This window comes from Falco naumanni, chromosome 10, assembly GCF_017639655.2.
Source record: "Falco naumanni isolate bFalNau1 chromosome 10, bFalNau1.pat, whole genome shotgun sequence".
NCBI lineage: Eukaryota > Metazoa > Chordata > Aves > Falconiformes > Falconidae > Falco > Falco naumanni.
This window is the reverse complement of record NC_054063.1, coordinates 606,558-627,174: the sequence shown is the minus strand read 5'-3', so window position 1 is coordinate 627,174 and position 20,617 is coordinate 606,558. Positions and strand designations below refer to the sequence as shown.

Below are 20,617 nucleotides of genomic sequence, written 5' to 3'. Positions count from 1 at the left end.
GGAGCATTTGTGAAGTTCGTCGTAAATGTTAATCCGTGCCTTCTGAAATACTTATAATGTTATTCATTTTCAAAGTGTTCAAGACCTTATCATAAGCCTCAGCATCTACAAAATTTAACTCCTTCAGTAATTTAACAATACATAGTTTCATTCCCAGTTTGTTTTTGCAGGCCAGAAGCATCTGATAACATTGCTCTTCACTGTCACTAGGAAAGTCACAAATAATTTTATCAATATCGTTTTCCTGCAGATAACCTCTCATAAACTGCTTCCATCTATTCGGTGGTACTTTGTTGATAAAGACCAAAAACGTATCTCTCAGTTCTGAAAAAAAGAAAAAACACCAAACACATCAGCTTAGATTTTAAAATACAGATTTTTTTTTCGTAACTAACTAACATATACGCTTTCCCGTTAATTTTCAGCCAACACATGCACAAAACAAACAGCAGCAGCAAGGCCAGCTTTGGCACCTAAGAAGCTGCAGAACAAACAGGTTCCCTGCTGAGTAATCTTGAAAGAGGCTAAAGGTATCAGTCTATATCTCAGGAGTAGTCTCTTAAGAGAGACACCATTCAGTAAAAGTAGTTTTGGGGAAGGTTTCATTGGCATGCACATCGTCACTCACTTAAACTTAATAGGGCTACTCAACAGCAGACTTTAACCACTTCGCTATGCTGCTGGTATACGTTTGCCACACCAAGACCCGCATGAACAAAACCTGTCCCTTAGATATCAGCTTGCTGGGTACAGGTAGGTGTATGGCAATTTGAGGCGGTCTTCCACGTGAGTGGCCATTTGACAGAAAGATCTCCTGCTCTGACCCACACTGCACTCACTAAGGCAGGGTATACTGCTGCAATGCAGACCTGTTTAAAACCTATGAAAAAATTTTGTACCGTTCTTATTCTTAAAAGCATAAGCATGACTGCATTATACACCTGTGCAGAAAAGCCATGCTTTAAAGTATAACAATTTACCACAGGGATTACAACTTCTCTCAAATGTAGTAATAATCCTGTTTCAGTATATTTTACAATAATCTGAAAGCCTTATAGCTCTAAGCAATATTCAGTAGCCTCCCTACACTATTCCTTAAGTAGACTAAAGTCAACAGGAAAAAAATTTCCAAGTACTTTATTTTTTTGGAATTTATGGAATTTTTGAAATTTATGGAATTATGAAAATTTATGGAATACTTACCTTTCTGAGAGAGATCGTTAACAATTATTGTTGGTTCTTGTACCTGTAATACAAAGTTGGACCGTTACTCCAACCTATCAGAGCACTTCACTCACGATTATTCCTCAGCTACTTGACAGCTCGCTTCCACAGCGCACGTACCAATAAGGGGGAAGGGGGCAGATTTTACAGCACAGCTGAAAGTATCTGAGTAAAAGACTTGCATGCTGAAACAGCCACACTGCTAGCTCTGAAGGGAAGCAGCAAGGCAATACAGCTGCTGCCTTTGCAAAAGAATAGCTTCTGCGTAAATATTGACCAGGGACATGAGAGAGACAGAGCAGATTAAACGAGGGGTTGAAGTTTGCTTTCCCAAGGTATCACTTCCCATACTTTCTATTACATCTTCAAGGCAAAGCCTCCTCTTCACTATCATTCTGCCTGAAAACAGCATCTATCACTCAAGGAATAGTTAAGAACTCAACTGAAATTACACATGTATCAGAGCAAATACAGTAATTTCACACACGCACACTTACCATACAATTTACTGGCATGCTACCACTTGGTACACGAGGTGGGTCATTCTGATGAAAAGCAAGAGTCTGCCCAATTTTTGCTGGTAGTGAAGAGTTAACGATCCTCCTCCAGCACCTTTCCATGTGGCGTCGTCTCCAGCCCCTTCGTGGGACAGTGCCCCGCTCAGAAAGCACAATGCTGTTTTCCTCCGGTAATGTATTTTCTACTTCCAAGCTGACACCGGTTTGCACTTGGCCCTCTGGGCTCTCACCAGAGTTCCCACCCTCAGGGCTGGCTGTGTTAGTTGCAGGTGTCTCCACTTCTGGTAAAATGAGGCTTCTAGTACTGCCCTCAAACTCCTGTAAAGAGCGAGAACATATTTTAAGAGATGTTTCATAGGTAGGTCTTCAAGGACAGTCTGGAGAAAGAAAACAGAACACTTGAAGTCACCAGATGTCAGAGAAATAATAGGAGAGCTGCTCATGCAGCCAAGTTACAAACATGCAAAAGTTACAGCCTTTATAGACTTGGACTTAGAATCACAGAATCATTTAGGTTAGATCTTTAAGATCATAGAGTCCACTGCACTTCAAAAGGTTTCAGGGCCTAAACTTTCCCCGTTGCTTGTTGTTTTGCTCCCACTGGACTGCAGGGTAAGGCTCACAGGTTACCTCCACAACAAACACAGGAAATTTTTCCTGGTGTTTTCACCAGCCTGTGTTGCTGCTTGCCCCTGTCACAGTACAGAAGGTATGCACCTCTCCTGAGGCAGGAGGGAATCAAATGGCCCTGCTGCACCTGAGGTGACTTAACAGCAGCAGGGGCCTCAAGACTACCGCTGTACCAAGGCTGATGTTCTTGAGAGTTTTTGTCAAGCTAATAATAGCCTATCAGTTCTGTGTAAGTGCACTAGCTTAGGCTTTTTTTTTTTTCCCCCCCTCCAGTTTTAATTTTTCTGGCAGATTCACAAACTAGAACTACCTGAAAGAAGCAGCAGTGCAGACTGTGTAGCTTTTGAGTGGACAGAGTGGGAAGCAAGCGAGGAGGGCTGCATCATTTTCAGCACTGTCAATACATTGAACAAGCACATGCCAGGGAGCATAGCTCCAACCCATCAAAAACAGTATAAGTACAGCACAGACCAGCATCTATCTAGCTTATCAACTAATGCTAAAACTAGAAAGCTTTAAGATTATTTTTTTTTTTATGAGTGGAGAGTGACTTTTTCTAATGAGACTTGTGTTTGTTAATCTGCAGCTCCCCAATGAGCATAAAACAGTGTGATTTCTGTTTGCACAAGGTCAGTGACCCACGTGTGACAGCACCATGTGTAAGTAGGGATGCAAGGGGAACCACCCCACACATCAAACATGTAGTTGTACATCATCCTTACTGAATCAATCCACTTTCTGTCGAAGAGTGCAAACAGGTTAAACAAGTTGACCCTACTTATACAGAATAGTTCTTCAGTAGGTAACCAAGCAACTGAAGGAACACGGCATAGCTGACTAATAGAGCTGCTGCTCTATTGTGGAATGAAATAGCTATCAGCAGTAATTTTATTTTATTTTACAACAGTATAAATTCACTGGTTCTTTGGAAAGGACAGCATGTTGGCACTAAAACACCTGTTTTCAGGGCTGCATCGGCATTAACTCTCCTTAGCAAATAAGCTTTTTATTACAGTAGCATAAATGCTCCAAGTACACAGACATTACAATTCAAGTTGTGACAACTCTTACATCAGAGGTGTCACAATGTACTGATTATTCTACTGCCATTTTATTCTAATTAAAGAGATGATATTTGCCTATTCCTGCGCTACAGCATTTTGACCAGATTGTCTGTCATGCTTCTTCATCAGCTTCTACGAATACACGAAGCGCTGCAAATCTGGCCAGGGCATGGGGGAGACACAACTCAACAAAAACCCACGCATGATTCATGTATTTGTGCCACTTACGAACCTTGAAAAAGAGAAGAGTTTAAAAGTGATGTTTGCAAAAGGTATTTCAGTTCTATTTCTTCAGTCTTCAAGTATTTGTGACATAATTCAGACGCATTTTATTGCTTGAAAAATGTCTAATAGTAAGATTAGCTAAAAGCTCACACACCAGGCAAGTAATGCATGCACTGGGTGGGGGGACAAGAAAGGCAGCAGGGAGAAGGTGCTGTACGTGTGCTACAAGAGGAATCTGGATGCTCATCAAGACAAACATTTGTTTTACAACTTGTGTTACACATCATTAACTATGCTAGTGAAGACTGAGCTCATTTTCACCTTGCTATGCTGTTAGGAGTGTAGCTTCTAAATAGAGAATCTAAAGCTAGACTAGCAAAAGACAAGCTAGCCTTTTATTTATCTTGCAAAAGGCTAGACTAGCAATAATCTTTAGGGTGAAACAGTAAGGTTCTGAAATAGCATTTGACTACAGGAGGCCAGGGTGAACCTACCTTTGAAGTAGAACATAAGCCATCAGCCAGCCTGCGCTTGGTAAACCCTTTTCCAGGCTGTATTTCTGAACTGGTATGCTCCTGAACCCCTTGACTTACGGGACAGTCTAAGACCAAGGAGTTAAGACTGCCAGGTCCTGGCCTGTAGCTTGTGACATGAGCCCAAAGGCAGGAAGACTCAGTCACTTTGCTGGATGGAGAGCAGTCAGTCTGATGACCAAATAATGTTGTAGTCAAAATGCCAGGAAAGCTAGAACACCACAGTCCAGGCAAGCAGTAGCTGATGCTGCCTGGGAAATACATGCATGAAGTGGCAGACAACTAATTGGATCAAGGCATCACCTGGAGACAGCTTGAAGTGAAAGCTTGCACTTAGCCCAGTTTTTTTTCCCCACTTTCAAAACATCCTGGCCAGAGGTTCTGGAATGTTTCCAAGGGAAGTACTGGAAAGGGCAGCTGCAGTGGACACATACAGCTAATTAACACATCAGGCCCTTGCTAACATCTGGCTCTGTATTAATCAGAACTTGTTGCATCACAGGAACACATCCTACCAGAGGGTCTACAGTGAGACAAAAATTGAGAGCTGTGTATCAGGTACAAATAACCAGTACTGGCACAGTTAAGCTGCACAAAACTGAGACAAAACACTTAATGCATCATATACTTACCAGACCTTTCTCTGCACCTTCAACTGAAGCAGCTAGAAAACAAAGATAATTTCTAAGAAGCTTGTAGGAATTGCAACAACTTAAAACACAGCTGAATTCTCACAAGACTGATACACAATAGACACATTCATAACAAACCAAAGCCGTAATACAAGCCATTTAGTTTCCTTGATCTGTCATATGTTTTGTAAGAGTACTACCCTCAGCTTCCACCTCCAGCATTTAGTAAATTAGTAAATTTACTTAGTAAATTAACAGACCACAAGATGCAGTTTGGATTTTAAGCCACTCTTTCACTCCACCCCATCCCCCCCAGCTTATGCTTCTTAGCATTTTTGTGGGCTACCGCAATAGAAAGAGAAGGCAGAAAATTGTCTTTACTGCAATACAATCAGTAAGACATGATTTGAACAAAGTTAACTTTCAAATTGAAGAGTAATTTTCGACATTATTTTAACTAAACTAGTTGCAAGAAAAACTTTTCATATGCAGTGGCAGAAAGAAGAATTCCCCAGGAAGATACCTCTGTTCCCTCTAAATAAAAATATGGAATTAATTCACACAGGACTTATCAACCTAACATTCATGTTAAAAGGTCTCAAATGATGAAAGGGCAACAATTTGTAGAAAAAGTTTCCACAGCCAAACACAGTGAAAGAAAGTAATTGGGGATCTAATTAGTTGCTGCTACTTGCCCCACGCATCTGAGCTCACGGAGAGCTTTTTCCTCACCCTTTGCCAATACAATGCAAGTGGATAGGAAAATTCCTACTAAGGACCTTACACTAATCTTGCTCTGAAGCACAGGCATCTGTCAGCAAAGTAAGGAAGCTCACAGTTAAGCTTTATGCATTTTATTTGCTGAACAAGACTAGCCACCATGATACAGGAGTTACTTAACTGAACCACACACTAAATGAGCCAGAGATTAAACAAGTCCCCCACAAAGTAACAAAAAAAGCCAGAGACAGCCTTAGCGCGTGCTTTGCCTAGTTCTGGAAACTTTATGGATAGTAATTAAGCCGTTACCTTTATCACTCTTCAGGTTTCTACATCTAACCAACAGCACCGAAACAGCCGCCGCCACCACCACAATAATCACAGTAATCACCATAATATAAACAAAAGCTCGGCTTCCTGTGAAGGATAAAGGAATGAAAAATTAGTACTGAGCAGTCCCCAAACAAGATATTCTGAAGCACAACTTGATTCCCTGCTGTCCTAGAGAACAGCCTACCCTCCACAGTAGTACAGTGACCTGGCTAGCTCGCCCTGGGAAAGGTGCTGGGTCTATCAGCTGAACTGAATGTGCAAGTGCTCATTTGCACTGCATGTTGTTAGCCCAAAGGCAGCAGGGGATTCTGCACAGCTGCAACACAACTTAGCAAGTCTTTCTGAGGAGACCTTTAAGAAACAGGGGAAACAAGTATGCAAAAGGTGACAGCAAGCTTCAGGTGCTGTAGCACTGGTAGCGTCAGTTCCTTCTTTCTCTACTCTGGCAGAAGCTCTCCGCTGTACAGCTTCTCAGGCACAAAACACAGAAGTCTTTGCATTATCTGTAACTTTCAACAGTGTCACTGTTGTGACTTTGACAACCCTGGCAATACATGCAGCTTTTCACCAGCTGAAATTTACGCTAGTTTGCCACTCCAACCCCTTTGAGAACTTGTCTTTAGCAAGTAATTCCCAGACCAAGATACAGAAGCTCTTAAACATGTTACATTAGTTCAAACCGCTGTTTTACAGACTGCTCCAATGTTATTAGCCTGAAGCCACAGACCCAACAAATCAAGCTGAGTGGTATTTGTGTACCAGACCTTGATCAGGTAGGCCACATCCTAGGTCCATAGTAGCATTGCAGTTCTGCACAATCTCTTTTCCTTCCGGACACCTGAAGTAGGTGGCAACATAGGGTTGTATCAGCATCTCCAGAGCAACATGCAGCTCTGCCCAGGCCTTTTTCAGGCAGAGCTTAGAGACATGAACAGATCATGCATAAACAGGTGACTGTTAGTTACCCAAGGCAATACTATGAAACTGAATAGAAGCAAAGCAGATAAAGCTCATGTGTGTCGGCTTCTAAGTGGTGGGGAGAAAACCCACAGAGTAGATGCATTATTCAGGCACAGTTAATTTTCTTCAGCAGGTGGTTCTACCTCCCTGAAATTTTGGGCTGGGTGCTACAAAACTCATTCAAGGTGTGTATGTGGGGGAAGTACTGATCTGAAGACATGAAGAATGTAAGTTTACACCTGTAAGCAACAAGCACAAAACCAAAATCTGTATCTTTTAAGGTCTCAACCTCATGTATTTTGACACCTAAAACTTAAATGCATGAATAATGCCATTTGGCTTCAGAGCCATTACTTACAGCCTAATAGCATGTGTTTGTTAGGTACTGGCACAGATTGGGCCACAGCAATAACATTCCCTGGAAGGAAAACAGTTGCTTACATAGTTATCAAACTTACATTGTACTGCATCTCTGACATATTTCACAGCCCTCAGCAGGGCAGAAATACCCTTGTTTGCACTGGCATTCAGTATCGTGTGTCCGAGTACAGGGTCTCAAAGTTATCTGATCTAAAAATATAAATTACAAAATAAATATAGAAGCTTTGCATAGCTGTAGAGCAGGGGTCCTCAAACTACGGCCCCCCAGGGTCCTCAATCCGGCCCCTGGTATTTACAGAACCCCCCCATGCCCACCCCTGTCCCCGTCCCCCCCCCCCCATCGGGGGTTGGTGGGGGGGAAACCAAGCAGCCGCAGATGACTCCCTGCCCCTTCATCTGCGCCGGCCCCCTGTTTAAAAAGTTTGAGGACCCCTGGTGTAGAGAGTCACAAGTTATACTCAGGCCATAAAGGCCATTTATATGTTCAATATTATCAATGACTTAGAAGTGCGGAAAGCCGGAGGATGAGACTTTCCACATTATAGAAGGGGAAAAGGGTTAAGGTTTCATCAAAATTGTGCTCGGTACCATCTTTGCACTGTCTGCATGACAAGCATCCTTCCAAGCCGTTCTCATGGGCAGTATAACTCTCCCCTTCGACGCAAGGGTCACATCTTCCTCTCAAATGCGGGGCACTACAGTGCTGAGCAACAAAAGTACCTGTGGAAGGGGAGAACTGGTAGCAGCAGCAGCCTCAAGCAATCATCTAACAGGCAAAGGACTCTAACAGGATGTTACAACACAAGGCCATTTTTGGTGAAAGTTCAACCCCTTCTCATGTGTGGTGTGCCACACGAATCAAGCGGCGCAGCAGGGTCAGGAGGCACGTTTGCAGCTCGCCGCTCAGACAGGGAGCGGCAGCAAACAAGGCACCCAGCCAGGCCCCTGCCAGGGCACACTGGGGAGGGTGACTGCAACAGCCCGAGTCACCCATGTGGCCAGTGCCACCTCCTCTGAAGGGACACAGTCAGAACAGGGAGAATTGCTCATAACCCCACTTCTCCTTTGCCCGATTATCTCTAAATGCACCCGACAAGCCCAGAAATACACTTCTTGGCACAAAGCTTGTTAACACCACACACATTGAGCAAGGAGAAGATTGCAAAGGCAGGCCGATGTTCTACCTACAGCTACAGAAATATCAGAATTCCCCTGGGCCCATTCTTTGTGCTAGCTAAAGCATTGCTTTTTGCTTGTTTGTTTTAAGCAGGGGAAAAAAAAAAAAAAAGACAAGACCAACACCATCCAGTTTGGAACACTTCAGCGGCAGGCAGAGGTTTCCCGGCTCGCTGCCAAGGCACCTCTCCCAGCCATCACCTATTGCACAAGGGGCTCTCACCTCAAAATGGAGCCCGGCCTTACCAGCACCGACCAGGCTTACACTTCCACTGGATGCAGTGTTAAAAAAAAATAATAGTGACGCAGTAGTCTCCACGGGATGAAAACCCCATGGCTGTTATCAGCCATAACAGCCTGCCGCCTTACCAGCCGGACACGATACGCAGCAGCAGCCTTCGTGTAAGTACTCCCCCTCCCTGCAGTCCTCGGCGCTGGCTCCGGGCATCACCAGCAGCATAACCTACAGCAGAGGCAAACAAGCGCGAGTGATTCATCTCCCCGGGACACGATAACCATCTCGGGAAAATGATCCTGCAAAGACTTGAAAACACACTTGGAAGTTTACGGGAAGCCACAAAGGAAACCCAAGCTAATTTCTGCCCAAGTGTGCTGCTCACGGCGGTAATGGCAAGCACAAGGCTGGGGTTAAAGCAGCACTGTGCAGCGGCCGGGGGCTTTTAGGCCAACTATCGCCCCAGCTCCCTGCCTCCGTTATAAACTTTATTTTCTTTTTACTAAGCCGCTGCAGCCGAACTTCAGAGGCCGCGGCTCCCGCCCCAGGGACGCGGCTCTCCCTCCTCCGTCCCCCAAGTTGGGAGGGCCACATCCCGCATTCCTCACGGGCTCTGTCATCTTCAGCAGAAGGCAAGTGGCTGAGTCATTCACAAAAATAACGTGCTGCGGCCACGGAGCTTTAGGAATTTTTATTCTTTTTTCCTGTTAAAGACGCCCGCGGCTACCCCGCCCCGGAGCCCGGGCCGGCCGCCCAGGTGCCTCGCCGGGGCGGGCGGGCCGCGACACGGGGCGGGGCGGCCGCGGGGCTCCGGGCCGCCACTCGCCACCAAGCGGCTGCCGGGGGCCCGCTGCCCCGGCTCCCTCCCCGGCTCCCGGCCCCGCGGAGCCGGCGAGCCCCCCCGCTACACGGCGCGGGCACCGCGAAAGGCCTCGCCCCCCGCGCCGGCTCCCGCGGAGAGGGGGCGCCCCGGGAGCGGCGGCACCTGCCCCGCCGCAGGGGCCCGCCCGCGGCCCGGCTCGGCTCGGCCGGCCGCGCTGCCTCGCCCCCGGCCGGGGGGGTGGAGGGGCCGCCCGGGCCCCGGGCGGCGCGGAACGGAAGCCGGGGCGAGTTCCCGGAGGGGACGGCGGCCCCACTCGCGGGGCCCGGCCGCGCCGCAAGAGCCCCGCCCCGCCGCGGCAGCGCGGCCAACAGGTGGCGGAGGAGACCCCAGCCGGGGACCCCCGCCCAGCACTCACCAGCAGCAGCCTCTCCGCCCCGCCGGCTCCCATAGCAGCGCCCCGCTCGCACCGGCCCCGCTCCGCGCCGCGCAGCACATCCAGGGGGCGGTGCCGCCGCCGCTTTATCCGCCCCGGGGCGGGCCCCCGCCCCCGCCCCCCCGGCAGCGGCCGCCGCGGCCCCCCCGCCCCCCGCCCGGCCGCGGGAAGGGAGAGTCTCCCGACCCCGCACCGCCCGGGTGCGCACCGGGTGTCCCGAGCCCCGAGCGGGCTGCCCCCTTCTTCAGCCCACGTCCCGCCCAGAGAAATAACGCCCTGGTGGCGGCGGGCCTCGGGAATGCCGCTCGTCCTCCCCGTGCACGCAACCGGCATGTCGGAACATTCACCTCCAGATGCTGAAATTGGATTAAAATCAACGGCACAAGGGTTTACAGATTGTTCCTTTTCGGATTATGTTTTTAATCCCCCGCGGCAGCAGCAGTAAACCTTGGAAACTTCTCTACCGCTGATGTATAATTAGTTTATGTAGCTTAATAAGTTTCTTTCATTGAACTGCTGCTCTCGCGCTAACAGCGTTTCTTTGATTTAACTGCAGGAACAAGTCCCAGTGAAATCCCTGTGGACGTGCAGTTTGGCAAAATGGAAACGGCCCAAAGAATGTAAAGCATTTGCTTTTACACCTACCAAAGGCTCCCTGTTCAGCACTGCTTCGCTTTGGTTCGGGTGGGTTTGGGGACTTTTTTATTGTTTGGGTGAGGGTTTTTTTAGTAACTTTGAGGAGCGGCTCCCATCAGCGACTCAAATACGTGGTCCCAAAGGGGGACGTGTGTGATGAGGGAGGCTGTGCTGACAGGCCGGAGGTGCACGGACTTGCTGAAGGATTCAAAGGGAGATTTAGGCAGGAAATGAGCAGGTGTGTTTGCACGGCACACGAAGCGAGCATACGGGACTTTGTGTAGCCAGGCAGGCATCGTTAGCAGCTGGACATTTTTTCACAGGCAGAGAGGCAGAGGCCAGGGGCACCTCCTCTCGCAGGGTTTTACACGGCGAGTGGCACGGGTGAGACCTCCCCAGGAAGGAATAACTAGGGCAACATCCTTTAAAAAAGTACCCAATGTGGATCAGCAATGTTGACATTCTTCAAGGATGATTCCCCAAGGATGAAGAACGGTTTTCTGGAGAGTGATGCCTATAACGAATTCACTCTCACCCTTATTATTTGTGATCTATTTCTTGACCATCAGCTTCCAGATGCTGGCTCTCACCCCGTCTGTCCACATCAGAGATCTGTGGGTCTCTCCACGGAACTGCCTACTCTCTATCACCAAGTTACCTCCTTAATAAAAAGGTTTTCTAAGTCCAAGGCAAGTCGGTACCTTTACATGTACCACGATGAAAACCAAGGCAATCACTTTTCTTTCTATTTCAAGGGAAGAGACAGAGAATTTGAACCAGAAAAGATCAAAATACTATTGCTGTTCTAACGTATGGCCTATGTTTGGGATTCCTGTAGGCCTTTTCCTCTAAAAAGCACAGCCTAAGAGTTGTTTACTTGTAAAGTGCTATAAAACAAACCCGAGTTCAAACACAATGAATGAATTGTCAGATAGACTGCCGCTGAAAGTTGTGTGTAGTTTTATTTCAACATATCAAGCACAAACAGATTTCCCCTAACTGGGGAATATGATGAGGAATGTACTTAAAAATTTGGAAACATTTACATTGAAAGATAGCCCAGACTGGCACCACCACTAAGTATTTTAAGGCTGTATATATAGCAGTACTTACCACTTGGAACTACTTCAGGCCAGAAAAGAAAGGCTTAGTATTGTCCGCAGTCTACAGAAAATATTGCAAATCTTTAAAAAATGGTGTAAAATAGGAAGACTATCAATAGAGTTGAACAATGCAGTGGCAAAACCCTTCCTCCTTTCTGACCTTCGACAATAAACATGCCTACGACCGAACACATGTACACCTATATCGCTCACATCCTTCTCACCTATCCTGGGGCAGCGGATTTCTCTCTACAATGCTAGTGTGTGGTATTACAAAACAGCCATACAGCAAATAATAACAGTAAGTGACCCGGTTTTACAAACAGGCATGTCTGACACCACGCTCGATGGGCCTGATCCAGGACACCAGTCAGCTCTGTAACCAGACGAGGAGCTTTCACTGAACACTTCCTATTTCCTAAAGAGGAACGGCTCTAGGAAATTGTGCATATTTACAGTTCCCGTGGAATGGAAAATAAAAACACATCCTGACGTCCCATTCTGTGTGTGCTGACAAAACAAATCATGACTTCATATCCAGGGGGGTGGATTTTTTTAGACCAAATGTGCTCCCTCCCATAATTAAAGGCAGACGGACAGGCACTGTGGACATCAGTTCTTTACAGCTCTCCAACTGCACTCCCTCGCTCGTAGAGCTATGACCCAGGCTGGTGTGACCTTTCCAGAACGCCGGGGTGTTTACCATTTTGGGGGTACCAATACTGCTGGGTAATTATTAATTGCATCAGAAAATGACAAGACATAGAAAACAAATTGCACAATTAAAGCTACATTTGGCTTCAGCATTAAGGCCCGTACAGGTTAAGAGGTCCTTGAAGATGTACATGTAAAAGGCAAAAATGACATAATCTGCAGGAACAGAGTTTTGCAGGTTCCTAGGTCCCTTTTTAACCTCGTTTCTTCAACTGTCTTCCACCTCTGTTGCGTTGGTTCTAAAGTGCTTTGGTGCCTCGCCGGGCTCCTTGCGCGAGTGGCCCCCCTCCTGCCGCCAGTAATCATTATTGCTGCCAAACGTAGTGATTTTATTTGAAGACATAATTAATGAATAGTTGACATGTAAGAAAGATGCAGAGGACAAACCAACAGCGAGAGTCCAGAAGGAAGCTTTCGGAAGAGACCTTCCTGTGGAAGGATTTTTTGTTCAGAGCACTGAGGTTTCTGGAAAAGAAAGCGGCACGTTTACGTGTGTGTGGGAGGGAGGTGCGCACATACCCAGAGCTTCCACCCCGGGAGGGATCCCCATACTTCAGAGACGCCCTCACAGGTGCAGCACTTGCCCCGCAGACTTTACCTCTCCGCTTTTTATCAGGAGGGCAAGTACTTGTGGCTGCTGCCGGGCCAGGCAGGGCATGCTGGCTGGCTCGAGAAGGTGCAAGGGCACAGACCCCAGGAAAGCTCTTCGTCCAGCACCCACTCACAAACCCAAGCCCCAAACTTCCCAAATGTAAGGACTTGCCCTGGACAACCCCAAGAGCAGCAAAGGAAAGCCAGAGCTCTATCACCGACAGCTCTGGCATCCAGAAAACGGTGGGCCTCGTGTGTCACCCCACCCCACCGAAGGCTCGGGGTGGGGGGGGGCTGGATAATGCTCCTCATGCAGAGGGGAATCAGAAGGGCTCCCTGGGGCAGCTGTGGCCGTTAGCACCTCCCCTGCCCTCCCCACAGGAGTCGCAGAGCAAAGCCCTTTCCCAGCAGGAGGGTGAGCAGGCATGCTCACAGCTTCCCTCAGACAGCAACCACCAGTTTAAAGAAAAAGTGGGAATTTAGTGCTTCTCAGCCATGGATCCCAGTTTTCAGACCATAGGCCTGCATGTCTGCAGCAAACCGAGCCAAGTCCTAACACACCCGATGAGGAAGGAGACCCCACACCTTCTTTTCCAGAGGAGATTTATTTATAGCCAGGACCTGGCCCAGCCCCCCCCAACTTCTGCAGCTGTTCTGGGGTTGGGAGTGCCAGGAGAGGCTTAGCGCGCGGAGATGACGCTTTTTGCCCCATAAAGAGAGTCTTAAGGGGAAGAGATTTCCTCACTGTTTCGAACAGGGGGTGGGTTTGTCTCTGCGGTGTGTTAGTGGGCTACCTATGGAAACAGCTGCTAACTGCACCCCTGCGGCTGATAAGCTCGCTCCAAAGGCTGCAGTGGGGCAGTTAAATGCCACAGGGTTTTTTAGCCCATTAAGGTCATTGATTTGATGAGAGAAAATGGTTACCTGTGTATGTCCTGTTGGGCTCTCTGTAGGGATAAGACAGCCGAATGAATTTCCTTCAGGTGATTAATTTCTTTCCCACACTGAGCGCACAGGCTTTCAAACCCTATGGCGAAGCATTGAAAGTATTGAAACTATCTGGCAGCGGTGATAAAACACAAACCAGGTGCACCCAGAAAGTGGCTGGCTGTGATCAAATTATCACAGCCAGGGGGCTGGGGGGGGGGGAACACTTTCAGGAGGAAACAGAGGGAGAAGGAGACAGGGGACAGAATCTTCCACCCTGCAGACCCAGCTCAATGAGTCCTGTGACACTGGCCTGGGGCCCCTTCTTGGCTCTCAGGAAACAATTTTTGCAGCTCGCTCCCCAGCAGAGGGGAGGGGAACGGAGTGCTCACACCTGCCCCCATCTCTGAAGTGCTCAAGGTCACCTCCAACAAAGGCTGAGAAAAGGGAATAAGAAACAAAGCTCGACTCCTATCTGTTGACTGGAATGTCAGTGTATTTTTCCAAAACGTTTGTGCCAAGAGTTGGGAAGCTCTCGTTGGCATGGGCAGTGCAAGGCAGAAAGAGGAGCAGCATGTACGGAGAACAGAAAAGCAGAACGTTCTCTGTGTCTGTCTGTGGGCTATGGGCCCTCCCTATTAACTGCGCCAGGAGATGTCCCAGGGCTGGCTTGAGGAATAAAGTACCGAGGGAGGAACATTAAAGCCTGACCCAGTGACACCCAAATACTTGCCATCATCATCCGAGAGCTCCTGCACCGACTCCGGTGTTGAGCAGCTGCTCTCTGTGTTCTGGCTGTGGTTGGACGGCTGGTCGCTGGTTTTGCGGCGCCTGCAGTCTTTGGCAGACCTCTGCGTAAAACAGGGATTAAAAGAGACTCAGTCACTGTCAGGCTGAAGGCTCTTACGTTCGGCTTTAAACAAAGCAATTCAGGGTGCTGGGGAGTATCTGTGAGATTGGAAAGTTTGATTTCTCAGCAACTCCTAGGAGTTGGAGTCCTGGCAGCTGCTTAAAGATATTACACGTGTCCCATACAGAAGCATCTCCTTGTATGACAGCATCCTTAAGACACCCATCCAAAGTATTCTTGCTGTAGATTTACCCGACACTTACTATTATGAGCCTTATAGTTCTTTCGCTGAGTTGTGTGCCCACCAACCAGATACATAAGAAAAAGGATGAAAGAGAAAAATTTAGAATGAAATTTCCCGGAGAAAGTTTTTCAAAAGGTGCTTGAAGGATTTAAACATCACAGAACTTTTATGCCTCATTTTGTGATGCACTTTGGAAAGTTTCTCTCTACCTCTCAGATGGGTAAACCAAACACATGGGTTTGAAATTCTCACTGGAGGGTCTGAAAAGCAGTTATGAACCCCAACTTTCCCATTGTTTCAGAGACATTCAGATTTGGGGTATTATAAATAAAAGAAGAGACTATGTACATAATAAGATAGGAGTTCTTCAGCGTAATATGGGTTATATCCACCTGGTTCAGTTCTACATTTACACAGCATTTTATGAATGACATGTATTACTCCCACGATGAATGCAGTAAAATAAGAAAGCATCATCTCTGTTTAAGGGGAAGAATGGAGAGAGTCTTGTCTAAAAGGAAATGATAAAGGCAGATGGCAGAGACCGAAACTGAAGTTGCAGGGTCTCAGTGGTGCACTCCAAAACCTTGCTCACACACTCACTATGGGAAGTTTTCTGCTTTGGAAACACTGAACAGTGAAGCTCACCTCAGTCATGTGCAAAACTCAGTATAAGAGTCACTGTCACTAACACTGGGTGGAAGAAAAATGCCAAAATGGATAAGATACGTCAACCAAGAATTACAGTTATTTGGAGTTTATGATGGTATAATACTGCAGGTCTAGAGTCGTAAGCTGTGTTTACCCAAACCAAACATTTCAGCCTATGTTTTGCTTATATGAAAATGCTGCAGTATGTGGCTTGTGTATGTGAAGGGCTGTGTACCTAAACAATTGCAAAGAGTATTATATTCCCCAAAACAGGCTTATTACCTTGTGCCGTATGATTTGATTGTTTATACATGTTGTTTTGTGGTTTGACATCCTTGTGGTTAAGTGTCTTTCCATAGTCTGAAGTATACCGTTCTTCTCAAATTGGGCAATATCGTTCAAAGGATCCCAGGGCCTTAAACTTTTGAAACCAAAGGAAAAAAAACATCAGAAAAGCAAGAATCCCACACCAGGTGTGTTAAGAGCAATACATTAATTCCACATGCATCGGTGCAGGTGTTCGTCCCTGATGGTAACCAGTTTCCACAGGTGCAGTGTGAGGAGTAACAGATATTTCCTTCTATATTCACAGTTCCTAGCAATAACCGAGGGGGGTTCAGTCTCCAAAGGCTTCATGCTTCTTGCCAGGGGAGGAAAGCACAGTTATCAAACTCTGCTCGCACAGCGCAGAAAATCTCTGCGAAATGGTTCCACAATTTACTGCAGTAATAGGGATCTGTACCAAGAGCATGGCAGATTTTCCATTGGCAAGCCCTCATTTCCAGCTATTCCCAATTAGTATCAGGAATATGTATGCTAATAATGACATGGAGCTCAGAAAGAGCAAAAGCAGGGCATAGTTTGGGGAATGGCAGGACCCGAATTAGAGGTCTGTATCCTTGTTTGCATCCCTGGGGACTCAACCAGTGAGGTGTGTTCATCGCCCCCCACCCCACCACTCACTCCTCGTATTTGTAGTGCCATTCATTAGTCGTGGCGTCATGCTGGAAAAGCAGTGGTTTCCATTCTGTGCCATTCTCTCTCCGCTCCTGGGCAGCATTCCTCTGCTCCTCTTCCAGCACAAATTTTTCCTGCGTTGCCTTGTGTTGATCACCTTTGTTTATTGCACTGGTAACGTGCTGCCAAAGCCTAGAAATAAACAGGGAAGCAAGTTAAACCACCTTAAAACCAACAATGCATTCCGCCACCTGGAATGTAAAAGCAGACACTTTTCTGGTCTATTGATACTCCAGAGGAACAGCAACAGCATTGCTCAGCCTCTGTTTTGGCTTGTAAATAAAAGGAACATTATGAGAACGGCACCCCTGAATGCTGTAAACAATGATCCACTGACGAACAGGGGAATCTTCCCTTCCCATCACCTTTGCCTTCCCGTCACCTATAATATCCATTAAAATGGTGTCTGACCTCCTTGTGTTCTCCATGCTTTCAACTCAGTTGTTTCAATACTGTCATCTATTCCAACAAATTGTTTACTTATTTAACCGTGCTGAAATCCAGAGGGTCAACCCGCACACCCCAGAACGCTGCCCTGCACCTGCCACGCAGGTCCAGGAGTGCTTGTGGGCACTTTCCCACCTTGGGCCAAAGCAGACGCACAGCTGCTGAGATGCGTGACCTGCCACCCAAGTGTGTGTGCACTGTCTGAACCCACAGCCCCCCTCGCTGCACCCCTGCAAGGCGCCTTTCCTCAGGAACCCTGCGCTGCTCGGGGCCGGGATGGGGATTGATAAATATAAATCCCAGAGGAGACTGATATACAACGGAGAAGCTGTTACCTTCCTCACCCTTTCAACCATTTATGTTTAGGAGCCTTTGTGTTAATGTCTATCCCTGAAACAAAGGCTTTATATTTAAAGTTTAGAAGCACTGGAAAATGAACTCATGTGCATGGCTTGCAGCCGCATGTGCAATATTGTACTTCTGTATAGGAACCGCATAGGAACCAGATCTGTATGAAGCTGAACAAATCTGCAAGACACGGACATGTACTCATGCTCACAAACTGCGAGCATCAACACAGGTTTTCACTTGCACTTGTTTTCACCTGCCAAAAGATTCGTGATCTGTCATATAATGTCTCATAAGCCTCTGCCCAGAGGAAAGGATCTGCCTTTTATGAGAGAAAAAATCATTACCTTTTTTTTTTTTTTTTACTAGAGCCAAGCTCTGACAGCCAAGCCTCTCCACAGTTCCTCTAATTAGAGCACTCTAATCCTTATTTCAGATGGGAAATACTTCTGAGATCAGCAGCTAGCCCTCCCAAAACATTACCGTGTGGTTTAGCAGTTAGACTACGCACTGGAGATCCAGGCTGTTCCAGTATTCCCAACTTCACAAAACACCAGTCCACCATTTAGAAGATGAATGCATTACTGCATTTAATTTGGACCTTGCTGTGAAGCTCTTTAATTTAAAATGGATACTGGTATTTTCATTATATTTCTATCACCATACATTAACGCAAAACTTACAAAAAAGCAGCCTCTTAGATAATCTACTGAAGGCAGAAGAACACTTTCCTGTCCTTTTATACAGGTCACTGCCATTTTCCTGTGTATGAAACTTTTCTCCCAGAAACAATGGAAGGAAACTCCACTGAAACTCAAAGAGATGGGGGTGGGGGAGGGAGAGAGGAGTGAAAATAACAGCCTCAGAAAATACTGCGGTGGTGTAAAATCAGTCCTAAGGAATGCAGCAGTGTAAAGAGAGAGCCCTAATTCTAAGAACCTCAGAGGGACACGCACAGAATTGTTTGACGAGGGCGAACCGCTCCACCAAGAGCTGCATGTGTCAGACCATGAGAGCCTCCATGGTGAGCTGCATAACGGTACGAGCTTCAGAGACTCTCCAGCGTTTGTGAAAACAGGTGGTTCTCAGCACTGCAGGAAAGGCTCAGCAATTCAGACAGAACATAACCTGGATTAGATGTAATTTATTCATGCAACTGTCAGCATAATAAGGAGCTGGGTGGAATGTCTGTTAGGGATCTCCAAATTCTTCCTTTTGCCTCCTTCCCCTGCACACATGTATCGTTATTAGTCTCTAACGTAGCAAAGGGAGCCAACGCCGGTAGCACCCTGGCAAGCAGAGAAATGGAAATTCTTTGTCCACAAGACCAAGATTTCTCATCTCCTTTAAAAGGATCTTCTTCAGGAGATTAATAGAGAAATGTGCTGCGGTCTGCTCTGTTCCGTGACAACGGCAACTGTGTGACTGTAAATTACAAATACAGACTTTATTGCCCTTATATGATGTCCACTGCTGTCCAGAACAAACTAAATGGTCACGTGTTTTTATTTTCATGCAGTCCCTTTCTTCACCCATGAAAAGGGGAATCTTCTTAGTGTGATGCGATGCAACACCAAAATTAGGTGCCCACAGGGAAGTGGCCAGTGTACCGCAGACCCAGGCAGCAGACTGTGCTGGCTTGGGATGTTAGCTGGTACTGACTGGCCACACGGGTGAGATGGCAGGGGGAGATGGTTCAAAGCCAGTGCCACATGACGTTGCTCTAACTGTTCTGGCTCAAGAACTGGCTTGGGGATGCTCACTGCATCAGGCAGTCATCCCTTCCATTTCCCAAGTCATGTGTCAGGACTGTGTTTTTAGGTAATCCAGATGACCATAAAAAGCCTGGTGCAGACTTCCTTGGAGATCTCAACTGAGACTGCAAGGCAGGGTTAAACACCTTTTAATTACATTCTCCTGAACATTAAGTGGTTCAGTGACTCCTGCATCTAAGTTTAAGAGCCTGCGATTGAAACAACTCTTCCAACCTCCCCAACAACTCAACCAGCATCTTGCCCTTCCACAGAATGTTCCGACAGTTACAGAGAGCCTGTTCGTGATCTCCGGAGTCCAGGGAGAGTTGTTATTTTAGCAGGTGAAATGTATCCTACACTATTTCCCCGCCCGGCTCTCTGGTTATTTCAGAGCAGTACTTCGCGGAAAGACCCCAGAGTTAACAGACTGGAATAAAACAGGTAAAAGGCTGGATAATATGCGCCACCCAAGTGGGTCACTGCTGTTCCAGGACTGTGCTGAGGAATCAGTCCCTTCTGATCAGAGCCCTGCTGCAGCGAGATGTCCCGGAGCAACCTACCTCTCCGACTCAAAGTCCGTCTGCTCCTCAAACAGCACAATATGGCGCTTCAGTCTCTGCCTTCGTACCTCACAGGTTGGGTTCCAGAACATTTCTGTGTTCCCGTTTTTCAACTCGTTTATATGCACTTCTCCATCCTGAGAAGAAAAATCAAGTGAAAAGGTTAACGACAATCAGAAACACAGGCAGAAAATAATCCCAATGAATGGAAGCTGCTTCCAGGTGGTGATCAGGCTGCTTTCCTTCTCTATCCCATTAAATCTCAATGAACACTTCCTGGAAGTTTCAAAAATGAATGAGGCAAGGCATTCCCAGAAACACTGGCTGAATTAAAAGGGACCTGGTCCATCTTGTTAGTGTTGTCCCCAGACAAGGGTACCCACAGAAGCCCTAAAAAGAAGCTCTTCTTTCCCCACTGTTCCTTCCAGGTACCACCCACCACATATAAACAAGATCCCTAGCTCCTTTTCCAGTCTTTCTTTTATTCCTCAATCCGAATGCTGAAACCTCACGCAGAGCCTACTGAAATACTATCCTCTCTAGAGAGGAGACCTCAAGCTGAGATCTTTCACTTCCCCCCCCCCCCCCCCCCCCCCCCCCCCCCCCCCCCCCCCCACCGCCTCCAGTTTAGCCAGGTTTTTCTATTATTGCTCCTGAACTTCATTTAGTATTTCAAAATGCCAGGGGTCTTTCATCCTTATTCCTTGCCAATTTACTTGGCAACCAAATATTAAGCAGCACGTCTCTGATCTGAGGCTGGTTAGGCGATATCACTGGGTCCCTGCTTAACGAAGCTGCTTCCCAGCCTTGCTCAGAGACGCAGCACGAGCAGGGAGCCAGACGGGGTTACAGAGCGGACAGTGAACAGCACAACGCCGACGGCAAGCG

At 47.1% G+C, this 20,617-nt stretch overlaps 2 protein-coding genes across 7 annotated transcripts in view; both read right to left on the bottom strand.

The window, feature by feature from the left end:
- Positions 1-6: 6 nt before the first annotated feature.
- LOC121094945 (tumor necrosis factor receptor superfamily member 6-like) lies at positions 7-9,959 on the bottom strand. 3 transcript variants are annotated; one of them, XM_040609128.1, is made up of 10 exons: positions 9,870-9,959; positions 8,766-8,859; positions 7,809-7,940; positions 7,298-7,409; positions 6,644-6,717; positions 5,856-5,963; positions 4,827-4,858; positions 1,722-2,060; positions 1,204-1,246; positions 7-324 (listed from the first exon to the last, which is right to left on the bottom strand). In XM_040609128.1, exons 1-10 carry the CDS (start codon positions 9,900-9,902, stop codon positions 29-31), a joined length of 1,263 nt encoding a protein of 420 aa, XP_040465062.1. In that variant the 5' UTR covers positions 9,903-9,959; the 3' UTR covers positions 7-28. The 3 variants fall into 3 exon arrangements, with proteins under 3 accessions (XP_040465062.1, XP_040465063.1, XP_040465064.1); XM_040609129.1 differs by lacking the exon at positions 9,870-9,959 and adding an exon at positions 9,240-9,373; XM_040609130.1 differs by lacking the exon at positions 9,870-9,959 and adding an exon at positions 8,953-9,208.
- Positions 9,960-11,466: 1,507 nt separating this feature from the next.
- Positions 11,467-20,617, bottom strand: part of OSBPL5 (oxysterol binding protein like 5) — a 186,438-nt gene continuing 177,287 nt past the window's right edge. For all 4 annotated transcript variants that reach the window (XM_040608711.1, XM_040608710.1, XM_040608712.1 and 1 more), the window contains 6 exons: positions 19,730-19,866; positions 16,567-16,752; positions 15,886-16,024; positions 14,592-14,709; positions 13,856-13,958; positions 11,467-12,805 (listed from right to left, as the gene is read on the bottom strand). In XM_040608711.1, coding sequence (XP_040464645.1) covers positions 12,670-12,805; positions 13,856-13,958; positions 14,592-14,709; positions 15,886-16,024; positions 16,567-16,752; positions 19,730-19,866 — 819 coding nt within the window. In that variant the 3' untranslated portion in view covers positions 11,467-12,669. The remainder of the gene's footprint in view (positions 12,806-13,855; positions 13,959-14,591; positions 14,710-15,885; positions 16,025-16,566; positions 16,753-19,729; positions 19,867-20,617) is intronic.

What these genes read in the sequence shown, in the direction of transcription:
- LOC121094945 (XM_040609128.1), bottom strand. Translation starts at nt 9,902, where the DNA reads ATGGGAGCCGGCGGGGCGGAGAGGCTGCTGCTG. An exon ending in GCATGCCAGTAAATTGTATG is followed by an intron (nt 1,247 to 1,721) that starts GTAAGTGTGCGT and finishes TTTGTATTACAG; the next exon opens with GTACAAGAACCAACAATAAT. An exon ending in TAACGATCTCTCTCAGAAAG is followed by an intron (nt 325 to 1,203) that starts GTAAGTATTCCA and finishes TCTTTTTTTCAG; the next exon opens with AACTGAGAGATACGTTTTTG.